We start from the raw sequence: 16,658 nt of genomic DNA, 5'->3' as shown, positions 1-16,658 counted from the left end.
TACAAATTAAGGGAAACTTTCAATTCTCTGGAGAAGGGACTAAATCTGGGGCTTGGATTTATGGCTATTTATGTGGACTAATTCTAATTAAGAAGACTGCACTAGGTCAGAAATACAAACATGTGTGGACCTGGCCTAAAAGATCATATGGAATTCATCAAACCAGCAAATAAAGGGGGTTCAGTAGTCATTATGAACACTTTGGACTACATCACAGAGGCCCACAGACAGTTATCAAACTCCAATCACTATATTAAACTAGATACTAACCCCAGAATTGCCTATAGGAAAGAACTAAACAACTTAATCAAGACACTACCAGCCACACAATCAAATCTGGTAGATTTGGTACCAGAGAATCCCAAAACAGGCACCTTCTGTATGCTTCCTAAAATCCACAAAAAAGGTAACCCTGGACGACCTATAGTATCTGAGATTGGCACTCTGACAGAGGGCATATCAAGATGGGTTGAGCAGATCTTAAAACCTGTTGTAAGGGGAACAACAAGCTATTTACAAGATACAACTGATCTGCTAAACAATCTTGCAGGCATAGGACCACTTCTGGAGGATACCATTTTGGTAACAATGGATGTTGAATCATTATATACAAGCATTCCACACAAGGATGGTATAGATGCCTGCAAAAAAATTCTGGAAAAGCATGACCTACTATCCCAAGCAGTTGTACAACTGATTGAGTTTACATTAACACACAACTGCTTCTTTTTCGGCCAGGAAGTATTTCTGCAACGGATGGGAACCAGTATGGGTCCACGCTTTGCACCCCAATATGCCAACCTCTTCATGGCAAAACTAGAAGATAATTTTCTCTCCACCTGCAACACCAAGTCTTTGACATACCGTCGCTATATAGATGACATATTCATAATCTGGACAGATACTGAACAAGAACTTATTCAGTTTCACAAACAGTTTCAAGACTTTCATTCAACTATCAAAATGAGCTATTCTCCCACTCACATCCACTTTCTGGACACAACCATTCACATCAGGGAAAATGCTATTTAAACCACCATATATCGAAAACCAACAGACAAACCATCATATCTAATGTATGACAGCTTTCACCCTGACCACACTAAACACTCAACAATCTACAGCCAGGCTTTACGATATAATCGTATATGTTCAGACACTGGTGAAAGGAACCGCCACCTCAAAACACTCAAAGCAGATTTCATCGACAGGGGCTACAACGCCATGATTGTAGATCAATACATTCATAGAGCCACCAGGATTCCCAGAGGTCACCTTCTACAGTATAAACAAAAACCTGAAATAAATCGTGTTCCCCTAGTGGTCACATACAATACACAACTAAGGACCCTTAGAAAAACAGCCAGAGATCTACAAGGTACACTTCATAAGGACGAGAGGCTCAAAAGCATATTCCCAGAGCCATCACTCCTAGCATTCAGACAGCCTCCCAACCAACAAGAAGTGCCTTATTGCACCCCACCAAAAATGGAACATACCGCTGGGGCAAAAAACAATGCAAAACCTGACCACTCATCCTGACTTCAGATAAATTACATACAATTCCAGACACACTATTCTGATACTAAGCTCTATAGTTAGTATGGGTATATAGAATTTAATTAAAAGTAGGGATGGGTGTATGTATGGATGCTGGGTTTTCTTTTGGAGGGGTTGAACTTGATGGACTTTGTCTTTTTTCAACCCAATTTAACTATGTAACTATGTAACTATGTAACACTAGAGGAATACAGCATCCATGGTCACTACATCCAATATGGTATACTTAATACAATGCACTAATTGCAAAACAGGGGGACTGTATATAGGACAGATGGGGCAAAGTCTGAGAAAGAGAAATACACACCACCGATTCCCTGTAACCTATAAAAAAGTGGATACACCAATAGGAAATAATTTCAATGCCCCTCATCACTTCATAAAGGATTTAAGAATTTGGGTTCTTAAGGGCAATTTTAAAACAGATTGATAGAAAAGTGTGGGAATACAAATTAATGGAAACTTTAAATTCTCTGGAGAAGGGACTAAATCTGGGCCTTGGATTTATGGCTAATTATGTGAACTAAGAATGGACTGCACTAGGTCAGAAATACAAACATGTGTGGATCTGGACTAAGAGATCATATGGAATTCCTTTGATTCTACTCTACACTACAATAATTCAGTCCTAATTTATACTCAGCCTATTTGACCCACATTATCTTGTACCTTATCTGCTTGTCTCTTGCAAATCCCCTCATAAAAGACTTTGAAACCTCACACATAGATTGATATTCCTTTTTGTTGGTCATTTGACCTATGAGCTGAATGTTTGATATATATACCAGAGAACACCACAGCTTCATTGTTATCAGCTTGAAAAAGGAACTAAAATGTTCTGAAAGCTTGTTATGATTATATGTTAGCCAATAAAAGGATCACCTTTATACTACTTTGTTATTTTAAAAGGGTTACCCTATAACATAATTTGCATATACAAATTGAATCCTGCTGAAAAAGGCAGAATCCTGGCTGAATTCCCAAACCAAATCTTGGATTCGGTACATCCCTAATTTGTATACAATCCTACTCTTTTTTTCAAATGTTTAAATGCCATTTTAGTTGACATATGGTATGGTCCAAATTACCCAACCGCTTACTACGCTCCTCTACTGACCTGCTACTCAACTCTTCTCTCATTACCTCCTCACATGCAAGACTTTGCAAGGGCTGCACCTCTCCTCTGGAACTCTATCCCGCAGTCTGTCCGACTTTCTCCCAACCTTTCTGCTTTCAAGAAATCTCTTAAAACACACTTCTTTCAAGAAGCCTACCATCACTCTGCTTAACTACCAAACGCAACACCACATACATTACCACATTTCTCACCCACTTAATTCAATCTTGCCAACTCCCACACCTTGTGTATTACTCCCTTCCCTTTAGAGTGTAAGCTCTTTCTGCATAGGGCCTTCCTCATCTTTTGTACCGGTATTGATTGTGATTAGGGATGGACCAATTTTTTAGCCTTGTTTCGCCGAAAAATTGACGCCCATAGACATATGGCTTTGGGCGTCAAAATAAAAAGACACGCGGCAAAAAAATTTTGACGCCCATAGACTTTAATGGGCGTCGGCGACATTTCGATGTCGGTGAATTTTTGGCGAAGCGAAACGGGTAAAATTGCAATGTATGTAACTCCATATGTTCTATGTATATAATTTATATGTGATTTAGTTGTATAATAACATTTACTTTACAGTGCTATGCAATATGTTGGCGCTATATAAATACATGTTAATAATAATAATGCCCACCATGTGATATGGCGTATTTATCCATAATCATATTACAGACATACCCAGTAAAGCGTTATTTATACCAACACTAGATATTGTGCAAAATATATATATTCCCTTCCAACTAAAAATATAAAATAATACCAAACCACATCATTTTATGAAAACTGCCACCATTTATCTGGACTCTGACTATTTAAAAATGTTTAATGTTATAAAGACTTATAAAATGGCACATCAGTTTCCCTTTCAGCTGAGCCTACGTAATCTTTCTCATTGCCTAAGAGAAAACAAATCAATAGTCTGACACAGCAGCTATCATTCATCTAGGCAACTTATTAATTTGAATAGGGAATCAACAGCTGTTTGAACACAGCAATGTATACAAATTTATCACACCACAAATTATTTTTAGAGTGTCATTAAATCAACAAATGTGAAAGGTTTTCTAATTCATGTTTAATTTATTTAATTACATCATGAAACTAGCTTTTAAATCTTCATTTAGTGCAAGGATGGACTGCATTTGTTTGTGGTTTTGAAATTAGCAAATTAAGTTATAAAAACATACGATCATAGATTTTTCTGAGAGTCAATTAGAGTAAGATTTGGGGTTAAAACCTACATACTGTTGCTAAAACAGTGTAACCTTGTTATGAGCTAAAGGGAGCTCTGACCCAAGGTTGGACCTCCCTTTATACTCCTTAAATGGAAACAGTCACTGCCCTAAGTCTGATGGCACACTCAGGGTCGGACATTGGCCAGCGGGACACCGGGAAAAAAACAGATGGGCCCCCACAGGCCCAGACCTGCTCTCCCCAGCTGCCCCAGAAACACTGTGTTGTTCCCGCATGCACACCTATCAGGGCACATAAGGTAATACAGATACCTTTGACCAAATCTCTATAGTTCAATTGAAATATGCATTATTATTATGATTCTTTATTAGAAGAATCACCCCCTTAATAATTTTCTAAGGGTGCTGAACTGATATGAATAGGTTTTTAATTTTCAATTCTGAATAAATAAAAGTTAAGTTTTAACTCCAAACATGGAAAAGTTGAAGTGCCCCACTAGTATGTGTCTTATCCTCTCTGAGCTTTTTGGAATTTTTACACATAGGGTGCACTCCCGACAATAACCTAGTGCCTAGTCATTTGAGCGAATAAGGGGTTTCCTGATAAAGCTTCCAGCCTGTATTGAAATGTGGAATTTGTGTTGACTACTGGAAATATTGACATTTGTCTAGTGAAACTAACCTTGAAATTTTTTTTGAGAAAACACAACTCAACCTTTAATAAATGGGCCTAAGTAGTAACATGATATCTATAGCCATAACTATACAACATTTCTTTTTTGTAGTTTTTGACTTTAGAAACTCCTTTTAGGACAATGGTTTTGCTAAAAATGGAATGCTTGGAACCATGGGTTTTCCAGATAATTGATCTTTCAGCAATACCAATCACATCATATTTTCCCTCCAGCACCAGCACCTCCAGCTCTCCCATTTTACCAGTCAGACTCCTTGCATTTCTAAACATGCATTTAATACTGGTACCATATTGAACAAATGTCATGTGGTCCTCCCTATCCTTAACAGTATCCCCAGCCAAATCTCCTCCCCCATTTTCCCTTTCTTTGCCCACTCTCTCATCTAACCTGTCTTCCACTGAATCTTTTACTGAACCCTCCCCCCCACACACCTAGTTTAAAATATCCTCCAACCGTCTAGCCATCTTCTCTCCCAAAACAGCTGCACCATCATCGAGGTGCAGCCCATCCCTAGCAAAGAGCCTGTAGCAGACTGAGAAATCAGCCCAGTTCTCTAAAAACCCAAAACCCTCCTCCTTACACCAATCTCTCTTGCTGTCTCCTCAGCGTTGCTCGTGGCTCAGGTAATATCTCTGATAAAATTACCTTGGAAGTCCTCGCCTTCAACTTTACACCTAGTTTTTTTAAAATCGTTCTTGAGGACTTCACCACCTCCTCTAACTTTGTCATTGGAAGCTATGTGTACCTAGACCACTGGGTCTTTCCCAGCCCCTCCCAATCAGGGCCGGCCTTAGGCCAATTGGACCAATTGGGCCCAATTGGGCCCCGCACCTCTGGGGGCCCCGCACTGCCCCTTTCCTTTCTATTTTGTGCCTGTATGCCCTTATTTTCCTAAATACTTGCTGTGTCAGTAGCCAGCAACACTTTGTCTAGGGGCCCCGCCAACATGGTCCCAATTGGGCCCCACATTTGATAGGACCAGCCCTGCTCCCAATAATCTGTCCACTCGTTCCACCACATGCCGAACCCTAGCACCAGGCAAGCAGCAGACTGTTCGACATGTAGGGGCCTTACGACAGATTACCCTATCCACCTTTCTAAAAATTAAATCCCCTATAATTATAACCTGCCTTTCCTTCCTTGCACTCCACCCACCACCTGTATTAGAACCACTGCCTCCCAGGGTGTTCTGTGAGTCAGTCTGCTCCATACACACCAGTTCAGAGTTTTCCTCCCCAGCATCTTCAGCTAAAATGGTAAATTTGCTGTTTTGGACAAGCTGTGGACCAGCCCCCCTGCCCTTCTGTCCCCTACTTAACCTTCTGACTGTCACAAACCTTCCTCCCTCATTAGCCTCCACTGCCGCTTCTCCTCCCCCCACTCCACTAGCCCCTGCCAGTGGTTGCTCTGCGATCCTCCTTTCCTCCCCCTCATTTGCCGTTGCTCTCAGTGCTGCAAGTTCACCCCTTAGAGTCTGCAGCTCAGATTCCAAGATGAGAACCTACCGACATCTCTCACATGTAAATACTGCATGGAATTGCTGCTCCAACACCACATACATGTGACATGTGACACACTGAGTGATACCAGCAAACCTACTTGCACTCATATTTACACTGGGTACTTACAATCTCCCAAATGCAATTCCTCACAAACGCCTTTTCGGTTTTAAAAGCCTTAATGTTTTTAACACTCACTTAGCAGCTCCCACACTCGCTTATGACTCTCAGAGAAAAAGCTTTCAAAGCACAGAACACAGCGCCTGATCAGAATATTCCTGATTATCTCCTCCCCCTTAATTAGGGGAAAGAGGGAAAAAATGCTATTTGCTACCAGCAGTAAAATAAACCCTTATTAACTTTTTCTTTTAAAAATGTTCCCCTTAGAAACTCTAAAGCTAAAACACAAAAAGAAAATAAATGCACTCAATGTATCCAAGAGTTAACCCCAAACAGAGAAAAGAAAAATCAGTTTGTCTCAGTCAGATAACTCACAGAACACACAGCAGTCAGTTATTTGCACTTAGTCCCTTCTTGCACCCAGCGCTCCCAGCATGCACAGCAAACACTAACGCCTTATGGTTTTTAATGCTGCTTAACACTTAATTCACATGCAACACTTAGATCACATGCAACACTTGCTTTGAATTCACAAGGTTAAGGTTTCAACCAGAGCACACAAAGCCTGATCAGAATTTACCTGATTAACTCCTCCCCCTTAATTAGAAGAAAGAGGGGAAAATGCTATTTGCTACCAGCAGTAAAATAACCGCTTATTAACTTTTTTTGAAAAAAAAATGTTCCACTTATAAACTCTAAAGCTAAAACACATGTAGCGCACCCGTAGGTGTTGGCAGTAGTCTACATGGCTGAATGAGTCACATGACTGGGCAGTAAATATCAGTGGCTATACTTTTGTTTCGGAGGGACAGAGGCAATAGAAAAGGAGGAGGCGTATGTCTGTTAGGCAGGATTTAAAAGTTTATATAAAGAAGGAGGTCATGTGACTCATGCTTATTTTGCAAAGTCCTACCACTTTGGTAGGACTTTGCAAAAGTTGAACATTCCCTTTAATTTGATTCAATTTAGTTAATGATCATATGTATGTATTTTGAATGAAAATGATTCTGGAAGATAAATTGTATATACTAATTCTGTTGCAATCGTTTTTTTTTTGGCAAGTCATCAGTCTTGTGTGTATGGTCAGTAGCATAATAGTCTGATTTTTAAATCCTTAACTGTGTTCCGGGCATCTGTATTGACTAAAGTAATTATTACCAGATTGATTTTTTGTGGTAGCACTGTAGTGGTACATTTCCTTATATAATTTAATTTGGCCTGGTATTTTAGGGTCAAAAATTTGCAAACAAATAGCTATCTTTTAAATTTAAGCACCTGTATATAATTAAAATATTGTATATACTATATATTGTCATGCTTGGATCCCTGGAAAAAAATATTTCAGTGGGCACACAAGTTCAACCTGCAATCTGCAGCATTTATTTTAAATAAATGGGACAGGGGGAGCAGGGAGGGTGTGGGCTCTTGCTTGGCCCCCTGTGCCCCCAGAAGCAACAGGGTCTGTGCCCCCTACTGTTATGCCACTATCATGTGACTGTCCACAGCCTGTCCTCTGCCAGGGTATTTTAAATATACAGTATGTGTTGGTGTGTATGTGTATCTGTAAATATGGGTAAGGAAAACAGGATATCTGTATATATATTAGATATACCTTCTAAAGAAATATAATAAATATACTTTATAATAAGTATGAAATAAATCCATGCTGTTACGTAAATAATAACTTCACATTTTTTTATTTGCAGTCTTTAACCTCCCTGTGCCCAGTGGTTGGTCATTTAGAAGACTGATTAACGTATTCAGTGTGTTATTTATACGATAAGCCATCATTTATACTCAGTTTATACTGATGCTTTCCCCTCTCTGGCTAACAATTAGCATATTAATCCTATGATACAGACAGTATATCAAAAAAATTTCGCATTACTATCATAACAATAAATGTGCCCTATCTGTTACCAATAGGGTGAGAAAAAATTGTGACTGACCCTTCTAATATCCAAAGAATGTATAATTATTTCCTGTCCAAGTAGAATTTAAATTTTATTTTGGATGGACTGCTACTGTTTTAGTGGCTCTCAGCCGCTTACCAAAGATGTATATTGGCAATAAGATGCAAAGTTATTTTCCCCATAAAGCTATTTTTAGATTGTTACACAAAAAAACTCTGCATTAAATACTTTTCAGTTTCTACAGTACAACTAAATAAAACTATTTTATATTTATATATTTCTGTGCTGTTTCTGACATTGTCAAACTAAAATTGTTTTAGTTTAATTACACATAACAAATCAAAACAGAGTAAAATAGCCAATAACATTAGCAAAAATATTTACTATTTCAGTGGAAATGGCACTTTTCTACCTGTTATGCCAAATAAATACTGTATAGCAGGTTCTCTGAACCAGAACAAATTTCATATTTATATATTTGCATTTACATAAGCCATTCATGATGTGCAGGTATGGGATCCTTTATCTGGAAATCCATTATTATTTCCTTTTAGTCTGTAGTAATAAAACAATACATTGTATTTGTTTCAAACTAAGATATAATTAATTCCTAATTGATACAACACTAGCCTATTGGTTTTATTTAATTTTTAACGGATTTTCTAGTAGATTTAAGGTATGAAGATCCAAATTATGGAAAGATCTGTTTTCCGGGAAGACCCCAGGTCCCGAGCATTCTGGATAACAGGTCCCACACCTGTACTATGTTACTGGATCCTCATGGAAAGGTATACTAGCCTTTGTATCTCTGTCGTCTTTCATATTTATTAATATTGGGGTGAATTAATATTTCTACCATCCTGACTGTAAAATTATTGGCTGGGTTGCAACCTAAATAATGGTTCTTGGAAATAATTTTTACAGTGTTTTAATCCACTATATATTCCTTTTTTCTTCCCAATTACAAGAAACTATTACAGGTAGAAAAAAGAATATTCAATGCAATACCCAAACCAGTGGCCATTTAAATAATCAATGTCATTATATAAGGGACCTGGGGCTAGAGCTGTATTTCCAACATGTTATTATTTGCAGCACTTCTAGAATTTTTGCCATGATTTGATTTTTTTTTTTGCACAAAAACTCAAATTCTAATTATATTTTCATAAACTCAAATGTTTGGTATTTATTAAGCACAAAAAAACTTGAAAAACACAAATGTAAAACTTCTGCATCTAAAATCTTGTTAATTGCGAGTTCATGTAGAAGTCATCCTAGAGTTGTCCTAGGCAAAATGCAAGCTATTTTTTCCACATTTTTCAAGTTTTTTTGAAAACACCTTTTTGATCACCCAAAAGAAAATTCAGCAGCATTTTATGTTTTTTTGTATGTGAATCATCCTCATTTATTAACTAGTGCCATAAAAACATATGATTCTCACAGTTTTTCTGGTCATGGTAACTAACCCTCACATAGATATTTCTCAGATCAAATTAAAAAGTGTTCAGTTTTAAAAAGTATGGTAAAACAAACATGACATTCATCTGATGTTCCCCTATTACCAGTGTATCTAAAGTCATTTAGTTCTGTGATGATGAGAGCAGTTTGTCAGAGAATTCCTTATTTTGCTAATGCTCATTATAGATTACTGATTCAGAGGAACATTACATCAGGGAGGAAACCAGAAAGAGCATCTCCCTTATATACACAGGCTGGAGGTGTCAGATCACAGAAGCACCAGCCTGCAGCACCCTGCTTCTAGATCAGCTCAGGAGGACTTGCCCCACTTTTCATCTTTAGTTTGTCATGAAACTAAAAACAAAATTTTTTTTGTTGATGCTGTTGGTGGCATACACAAAGTGTGCTGTTATAACTGGGGTAAGTTATTATAATCATATTTTTGCATGGATCAAACTATTTGAACATTCTGATTTAACATAGCATGAGGTACCAATTGGTTAGAACTTAATTTAAGTAACTAACAGTGTCTTTCCAGAACCACTTCTGTGATTAATTTTTAAAAATCCAAATGTGCAAAAATATGCAGGATCCAGTGTCATACTATAATCTCTGTGAATAATTGTGAATACAGTTGTGCCTATATATCTCAAATATATGTTGTTCAGGAATGTTATTTTGTAGCTAGATCTCAAGGTTTTTTTGGTGTTCATATCAATGTTTTTATGGCAAATATACATTGAAACTTTTGATTAAAGGATCAGATTCTGTTCAAATTCACTTTTATTTAGTGTTTGACTATAGTTTTTACAGAACTAATGAGCCACTATACTTTTGTGATTTTTTTTTTAACGACTTACATTTACAGGAATTATATTTGATTCCCAGCAATTTGTTTCCTACTATTTTGTCTTTTGCAGCAAAGGTATTGTGGCAATTCCCATGCAAGATCGAAACAAAAACAGCATGACGTAAATAGATGAACATGAACATACTTTTTGCTTGATGTTTCAATAATGAAAAACCAATGGTTTTTGTTATTTCTTAGGCTTAATAGAGCAAACAAGGGAACTGAAGTTACTCCATGTTTGGTCCATGCAAGGTTAATAATTAGATTCCAAAAAGTACAGATATTTTTTGTGCATAATGGAAATTTCAACTGTGACATCTGTGGAATTGTATCAGCCTACAAAATCTCTTTCTTAGCTGGCAACTTAGGCATCCCTTTTCTAAATGAAAATTATATCTAAAATCCAAACAGATCTTATAAGCAAAACTAATGTAAAATATTCCTTAGTGCTGTAATACACCACCAGAATTGTAGCAATTACCTGTCCAGCCCAATGAAAACCTCCCCCTTCTTCATTTTGCAGCCTGTGAGTTGCTCAACTAGCTTTCCGGCAAAAGCATTCTGATGCCAAGAAACCTATGGCACTGCAAGACATCTGCTTTAAATATGACCTGATTTGTTTATTATCCATTAGTTATATTGTATTTCACCAATATAGTATGCATTCCACACATGTAATATTTAATGACCATCAAACCCTAAACCTGAGCACTGCATGTCATTATTGATAAGCAGTGTATCGTCTTAACATGTTCTTACTGAACATGTTCTGCACGCACAATGATCACTTACTAACCCAGTAGAAGAGAAAACATTCTTTAAAGGAAAACTAAACCCTAATAATGAATATAGCTAAAAATGCCGTATTTTACATACTGAACTTATTGCACCAGCCTAAAGTCTCAGCTTCTTAATAGCAGCAATGATACAGGACTTCAGATTTGTCACAGCAATGGAAAGTGTCTACGACACTCACATGCTCAGAATACTCTGAGCAGCTGTTGAGAAGCTAAGCTTAGGGGTTGTTGCAGATTATAGTAATTGAGGTTTGTCTTTAATATAAGCGGATGCTACAGGGCTGATTATTAAATTATGTTGCTAGCTGCACTAGTTTCTGTGCTGCAATGTAGTAATTATCTGTATTAATTACTAATCAGCCTTATATTGTATTCTACGTGTGCTGTATATTGTAAGTGGATTCCTTAGCTCATGTAACTGACAGCAACACAGAGCATTTGCAGTGAATCATCAGAAAGGAAGACGGGGAGCTACTGGGACATCTTTGGAGACAGATTTTCACTGCTAAAGGGCATTTCGGTCCTACTCTTAAATTAAGCTTTAGTTCTTCTTTAAAAGCACATGAACATAAAAGTAATGGACAAAGTCATAGCATGTGCCATCCTTGCTTATAAATTAGTATTTTCTTGCCATTCTCTAGGCGTGCCAGAGGGATCTGCAGTGTGGAATTGGGACTTGCTGTGCAATCAGTCTGTGGTTGCGAGGGCTAAGGATGTGTACGCCACTGGGGCAAGTAGGAGAAGAGTGTCACCCGTTTAGCCATAAGGTATCCATTTACTGCATTAGTAAAATTTGGTGGATAGTGTTTTTCTCCATCTCCACTTACAAGCCAAGAAGCTTATAAATGAGGAATACTGCGTGATTACCAATGTAAAAGGTTAGAAACAGAGGTTTTTGTAGGTTGTATCTACAGCAGATTGTGTTGACTTTTAATCTACCTTAATCTTACCTTCAAGATAAATTTGGACACCAAAATATAACAAATTCAGTGATATATTATATTGTAAATATAATTGTAAGAAATTGTAAAAAAAAATTATTCTCATTGCGATCAGTGCTGGTAGTACTTCTATTATTATAAGGGAACTATTGCGAAAATGAAAATTTAATATAAGCTTCATAATACTGAAATAAGAAACTTTCTAAATAAAACCAATTCAAGTTTATCTTCACTTTCCCTCTCTCGGCATCCATTTCTCTTCATTCTCTCTTCATGCAGGAGTTGGGTGTCAGATAATCATTTACAGTTAGATCCAATATATCTTATAGGGGCGGCTCGTTTTGCCTAGAAGAAGTATTAGAGCTCACTCTATTAAAATCACCAGACATCATGGGGAAGATTTATCAAGGGTCGAATTTCGAAGTGTAAAATACTTCGAAATTCGACCATTGAATTGAATCCTAAGAAATTCACATTCAAATTCGTAGGATTTTTAGCAACGTACGATCTTATTCGGATCGTAGTACGATCGTACTACAATCGTTCTACAATCGTGCTTCGAATCATACCATTCGAGCTATTTTCCTTCGAATGCCATAAACTTAGAAAAATGCTCTAGAAGGTCCCCATAGGCTAACATAGCACTTTGGCAGGTTTAATTTGGCGAAGTATTGAAGTTAAAGTTTTTTTTAAAGAGACAGTACTTCGTTTATCGAATGGTCGAATAGTGGAATGATTTTAACTTCGAATCGTTCGAATCAAAGTCAGATATTGCCTATTCGATGTCGAAGTACCCAAAAAATTACTTCGAAATTCAAACTTTTTTAACTTAGAATATTCACTCGAACCTTAGTAAATCTGCCCCCATGTCTCTCTACATGCAGGATTTGTACAAAAGGCAATTATTTTGTTTGTACTGGAATCAGTTATTTGAATGAGCTCTAATACATCTTCTACGAAAGGGAGCCCCCCCCTATAAGATATATTGAATCTAAATGTCAATGAACAGCTGACACCCAACTGCTACAAGAAGACAGTATGAATAGAAACAGATGCTGAGAGAGGGATAGTGAAGATGAACTTAATTATTTCAGAAATGATGCAAAATTTTTTAATTGATTAAATTTATAAAGTTTTTTATTTTAGTATGCTGAAGCTTATATTAAATTTTATTTTTCCCCTTTAATGTGCTAAAAAATCTTCACATCAGTACTTATAATGTAATCATGCACACCTTTACATTCATAAACAAAATATGAATCTATAATATATTTTAGTCCCGAGATTTGTTAGTTTTAGCCATGCTGTTGCAGACAAAATCTAAGAAAAATAGCAGTAGAGCCTGCATTGTAAATGTTTCAGTTTATATTTGTACAACTGTTCATCTGCCTAAAAAGAATTTGCTGTGTTGAACTTATAGAACTTATGGTTGCAGCAGTGGGTGGTGGAAAGGGGAAATCACTGTGATATCTGATATCAGACTAGGGGCATCCAGGCAATCAGTGTGATCCACTGGAGATATTGATCTTTTAATGTAATTAATTATTTAAGTATGTAAAGTGCTTGGATGCCAGGTTTTTTGCTGTTCGTTTATCTGCTCCTAAGGGTTCGGGGCCAGTGCACCTTGACCACTTTATCTGTGTGGTGACTATTTTAAATAATGTCTCCTATGTTGTTTTGCATCAGATCGGCAGACAGCACTATGAGCCAGCTGCTACTCTAAACCTTTTAATATGCCAAAATGAAAGTTGTTGTTAACTAAATTTTACTTTACTTTACTTTTTTTTACTTTGTCTGTGAATACCTGGGGTAAAGGGATAAATGGCCCTTACACTGTTATACTGGTAATATATAAAAGATGACTATTATGTTGAAGTGCTTTTAGATAAATTCATATATATAGGAGTATCTTAGCACTGGGAAATGACCTCTAGTAACCAATTCAACTCTATTGCCTTTCATTAGGGCAAACCTGCACTGGATTATAATCACTTGTTGTGTGGTTGCCAGGGGTAACTGCATTGTCTGTGCCTTTATTTGTGCTATTGACTAAAAACTGCAAAAGCCACTACCCCATCACACTTATGTACTTTCAAAAACTATTTCTGCTCCTGCTTAATAATTGAACCATAATGTTTAAACTCTGCACTCTTTTTATTTTCTACTTCTATCTCTATAGGTCCCTTTCTTTGGAAAGAGACTGCACCACACTTGTCCCTGCCTCCCCAGCCTTGTTTGTTCCAAGTTTTTGGATGGCAGATTTCGGTGTTCAGTGGATTTTAAGACAATGGATTTAAAGTGAAGGGTGCTCACTGTCCTCTCCTCATTTCACACAATAAAAAAATAACCACAAACATGTTCATGCTTTTTGTGACACAATGATAAACCAACAGCTTTCAGTAATTGGGATTGGTAAAGGATCTAGAGTTAAATCTAATGAATTGTGTGTTTTATAGTTCTGAATCACATATTAAAGCCTTGCACATTAAAATGCCTCTTTATCCTGCCCCATTCAGCATTTTAAGGTGGTGTATGCTGTAAGTCAAATATTATATATATTAGTGAGTATTAAATCTGCAAGAATACATATAGAACCAGGCAACACTATTGTTTTTTACAGTAAAATCTAATTTTAAAGTGGAATTTTGCATGCAAGAGGAGTCTTTTTTCATGTATAGTTACTGGTATGAGTGACTGAAACAATAAACTGCACATTGACTCAGCGCCGATCCTGGGGCTGCTGCCGCCTGAGCCCCCCTCCTCTCCCGCTCCGCGTTTATAAATTTGCGTCGGAGCGGGTCTAAGGGGGCAGTATCACTAGTGCATTAAGCGCAATGGTGCTTGCTGCACTACCAGAGACGAATTTCCGGGTTAAAACCCGGAAGTTCGGCTCTTAAAGTTACAAGAGGCGGCTTTTTGCCGCCCCTTGTAACTAGCCGCTTACTGCGTCTGAGGCAAGGATCTCACCTTGCCTCATGGCAGAAGCGGCCCTGCATTGACTGCACATAATCTAGTATTGCGTTTGATGTTAATGCAAATACAGGTATGGGATATGTTATACGGAAACCCATTACAAATAAATTTCCAAATTATGGGTAGGCCATCTCCCATAAACTCAATTTTAATTAGATAAATTAGATTTTTAAAATTGAAACAGTACCTTGTACATGATCTAAACTTAGATATAATAATTACTTATTAGAGGCAAAACAATCCTATTGGGTTCATTTAATACTTAAAATTTGTTTTATCCAGACGAAATTCGAATTTAAATAAATAAAATAAAAAGTCCTACCAAATTAGAATCCACTATTGGACCTTATTTATTATTAAAAAAGCACAATTTAATCTGATCGAGGACAAACACAGACAAAAAGGAACAAAAATCTGAATTTCCCTAAAAGCCCACATTTTTCAGCTTTTTGCCAGAAAAGTCAGAAATAGTTGGATTTTTGGGCTAATTCCAGCACAGACCACAGAAACGAAATACCATAGGGACCTCTCCCATTGACTTATATACAACCTCGGTAGGTCTGAGATGCCGAATTTTCGGATTCTGACTTTTTCCATCTCGAGGTATGATTTACGATTTTATAGTTAAAAAAACTAAAAATTGCATTCAGTTCAGTTTTTGGCATTCAGACTTTAATAGATAATCCCTAAATGTTTGGATATCCAAATTACAGAAAGAACCCCAGGTCCTGAGCATTCTTGATAACAGGTCCCATACCTGTATGTTTTGTGAACAAAACAGTGGACTCTACTCGCAAGAACCCTCAATCTAGTAGCCAATCGCTTTATCCCATTGTGTGTTTTCATAATTTTGCTAACTGAGTAAAGGAAACATTGTGTATGCTTGTAAGCAAGCATATACACCTTACACCCAGAATCAATTTATATTTTTATGTTTTGCTTTTAACAACAGGCAAGGTGAAGGAAATGAAAACAAACATTTCAAAAAATGTTCTCCTCTTATATGCCAGCCATACAGACCATTTTTTATACATCTTCAGCGTGCATAACTTTTCACCCCCCTAAAGTCAGTATTTTGTAGAGTCACCTTTTGAGGCAATTACAGCTGCAAGTTGCTTTGGATAAGTCTCTATGAGCTTGCCACTGGGATTTTTGCCCATTCCTCAAGGCAAAACTGCTCCAGCTCCTTCATGTTAGATGGTTTTTCACTTGTGAACAGAAATCTTCAAGTCTGACCACAGATTCTCAATTGGATTGATGTTTGGATTTTGACTAGGCCATTCCAACACATTTAAATGTTTCCCCTTAAACCATTAGAGTATTCCTTTAGGAGAGGGGTCCCCAACCTTCTTTACTCATGAGCAACATTCATATGTAAAAGGAGTTGGGGATCAACACCAGGGCCAGATTTATGCCTTCCGTGCCCCTAGGCCACTGTGTGCCGCAGGGTCCTAGTGCCTGCCAACAGCACGCCTCTGGGTCCTAGTGCCCACAAACGTCACTCAAAAACCCCTATTCCCCCTCAGATGCGTGTGT

At 37.3% G+C, this 16,658-nt stretch overlaps 1 protein-coding gene across 1 annotated transcript; it reads left to right on the top strand.

Annotated features, from left to right (window-relative positions):
- The first annotated feature begins 9,827 nt into the window (after positions 1-9,827).
- On the top strand, positions 9,828-14,743 carry prok1.L (prokineticin 1 L homeolog). The gene is made up of 3 exons (XM_018241123.2): positions 9,828-9,981; positions 11,850-11,975; positions 14,329-14,743. Exons 1-3 carry the CDS (start codon positions 9,910-9,912, stop codon positions 14,449-14,451), a joined length of 321 nt encoding a protein of 106 aa, XP_018096612.1. The 5' UTR covers positions 9,828-9,909; the 3' UTR covers positions 14,452-14,743.
- The last annotated feature ends 1,915 nt before the right edge of the window (positions 14,744-16,658 follow it).

The sequence above is a fragment of the Xenopus laevis genome, chromosome 2L (genome assembly GCF_017654675.1).
Source record: "Xenopus laevis strain J_2021 chromosome 2L, Xenopus_laevis_v10.1, whole genome shotgun sequence".
In the NCBI taxonomy this organism is placed as follows: Eukaryota; Metazoa; Chordata; class Amphibia; order Anura; family Pipidae; genus Xenopus; species Xenopus laevis.
Note: the sequence above shows the minus strand (reverse complement) of the source record. Positions and strands in the feature narration are given on the sequence as shown.

What these genes read in the sequence shown, in the direction of transcription:
- prok1.L (XM_018241123.2), top strand. Translation starts at nt 9,910, where the DNA reads ATGAAACTAAAAACAAAATTTTTTTTGTTGATGCTGTTGGTGGCATAC. An exon ending in AGTGTGCTGTTATAACTGGG is followed by an intron (nt 9,982 to 11,849) that starts GTAAGTTATTAT and finishes GCCATTCTCTAG; the next exon opens with GCGTGCCAGAGGGATCTGCA. An exon ending in GTCACCCGTTTAGCCATAAG is followed by an intron (nt 11,976 to 14,328) that starts GTATCCATTTAC and finishes CTATCTCTATAG; the next exon opens with GTCCCTTTCTTTGGAAAGAG.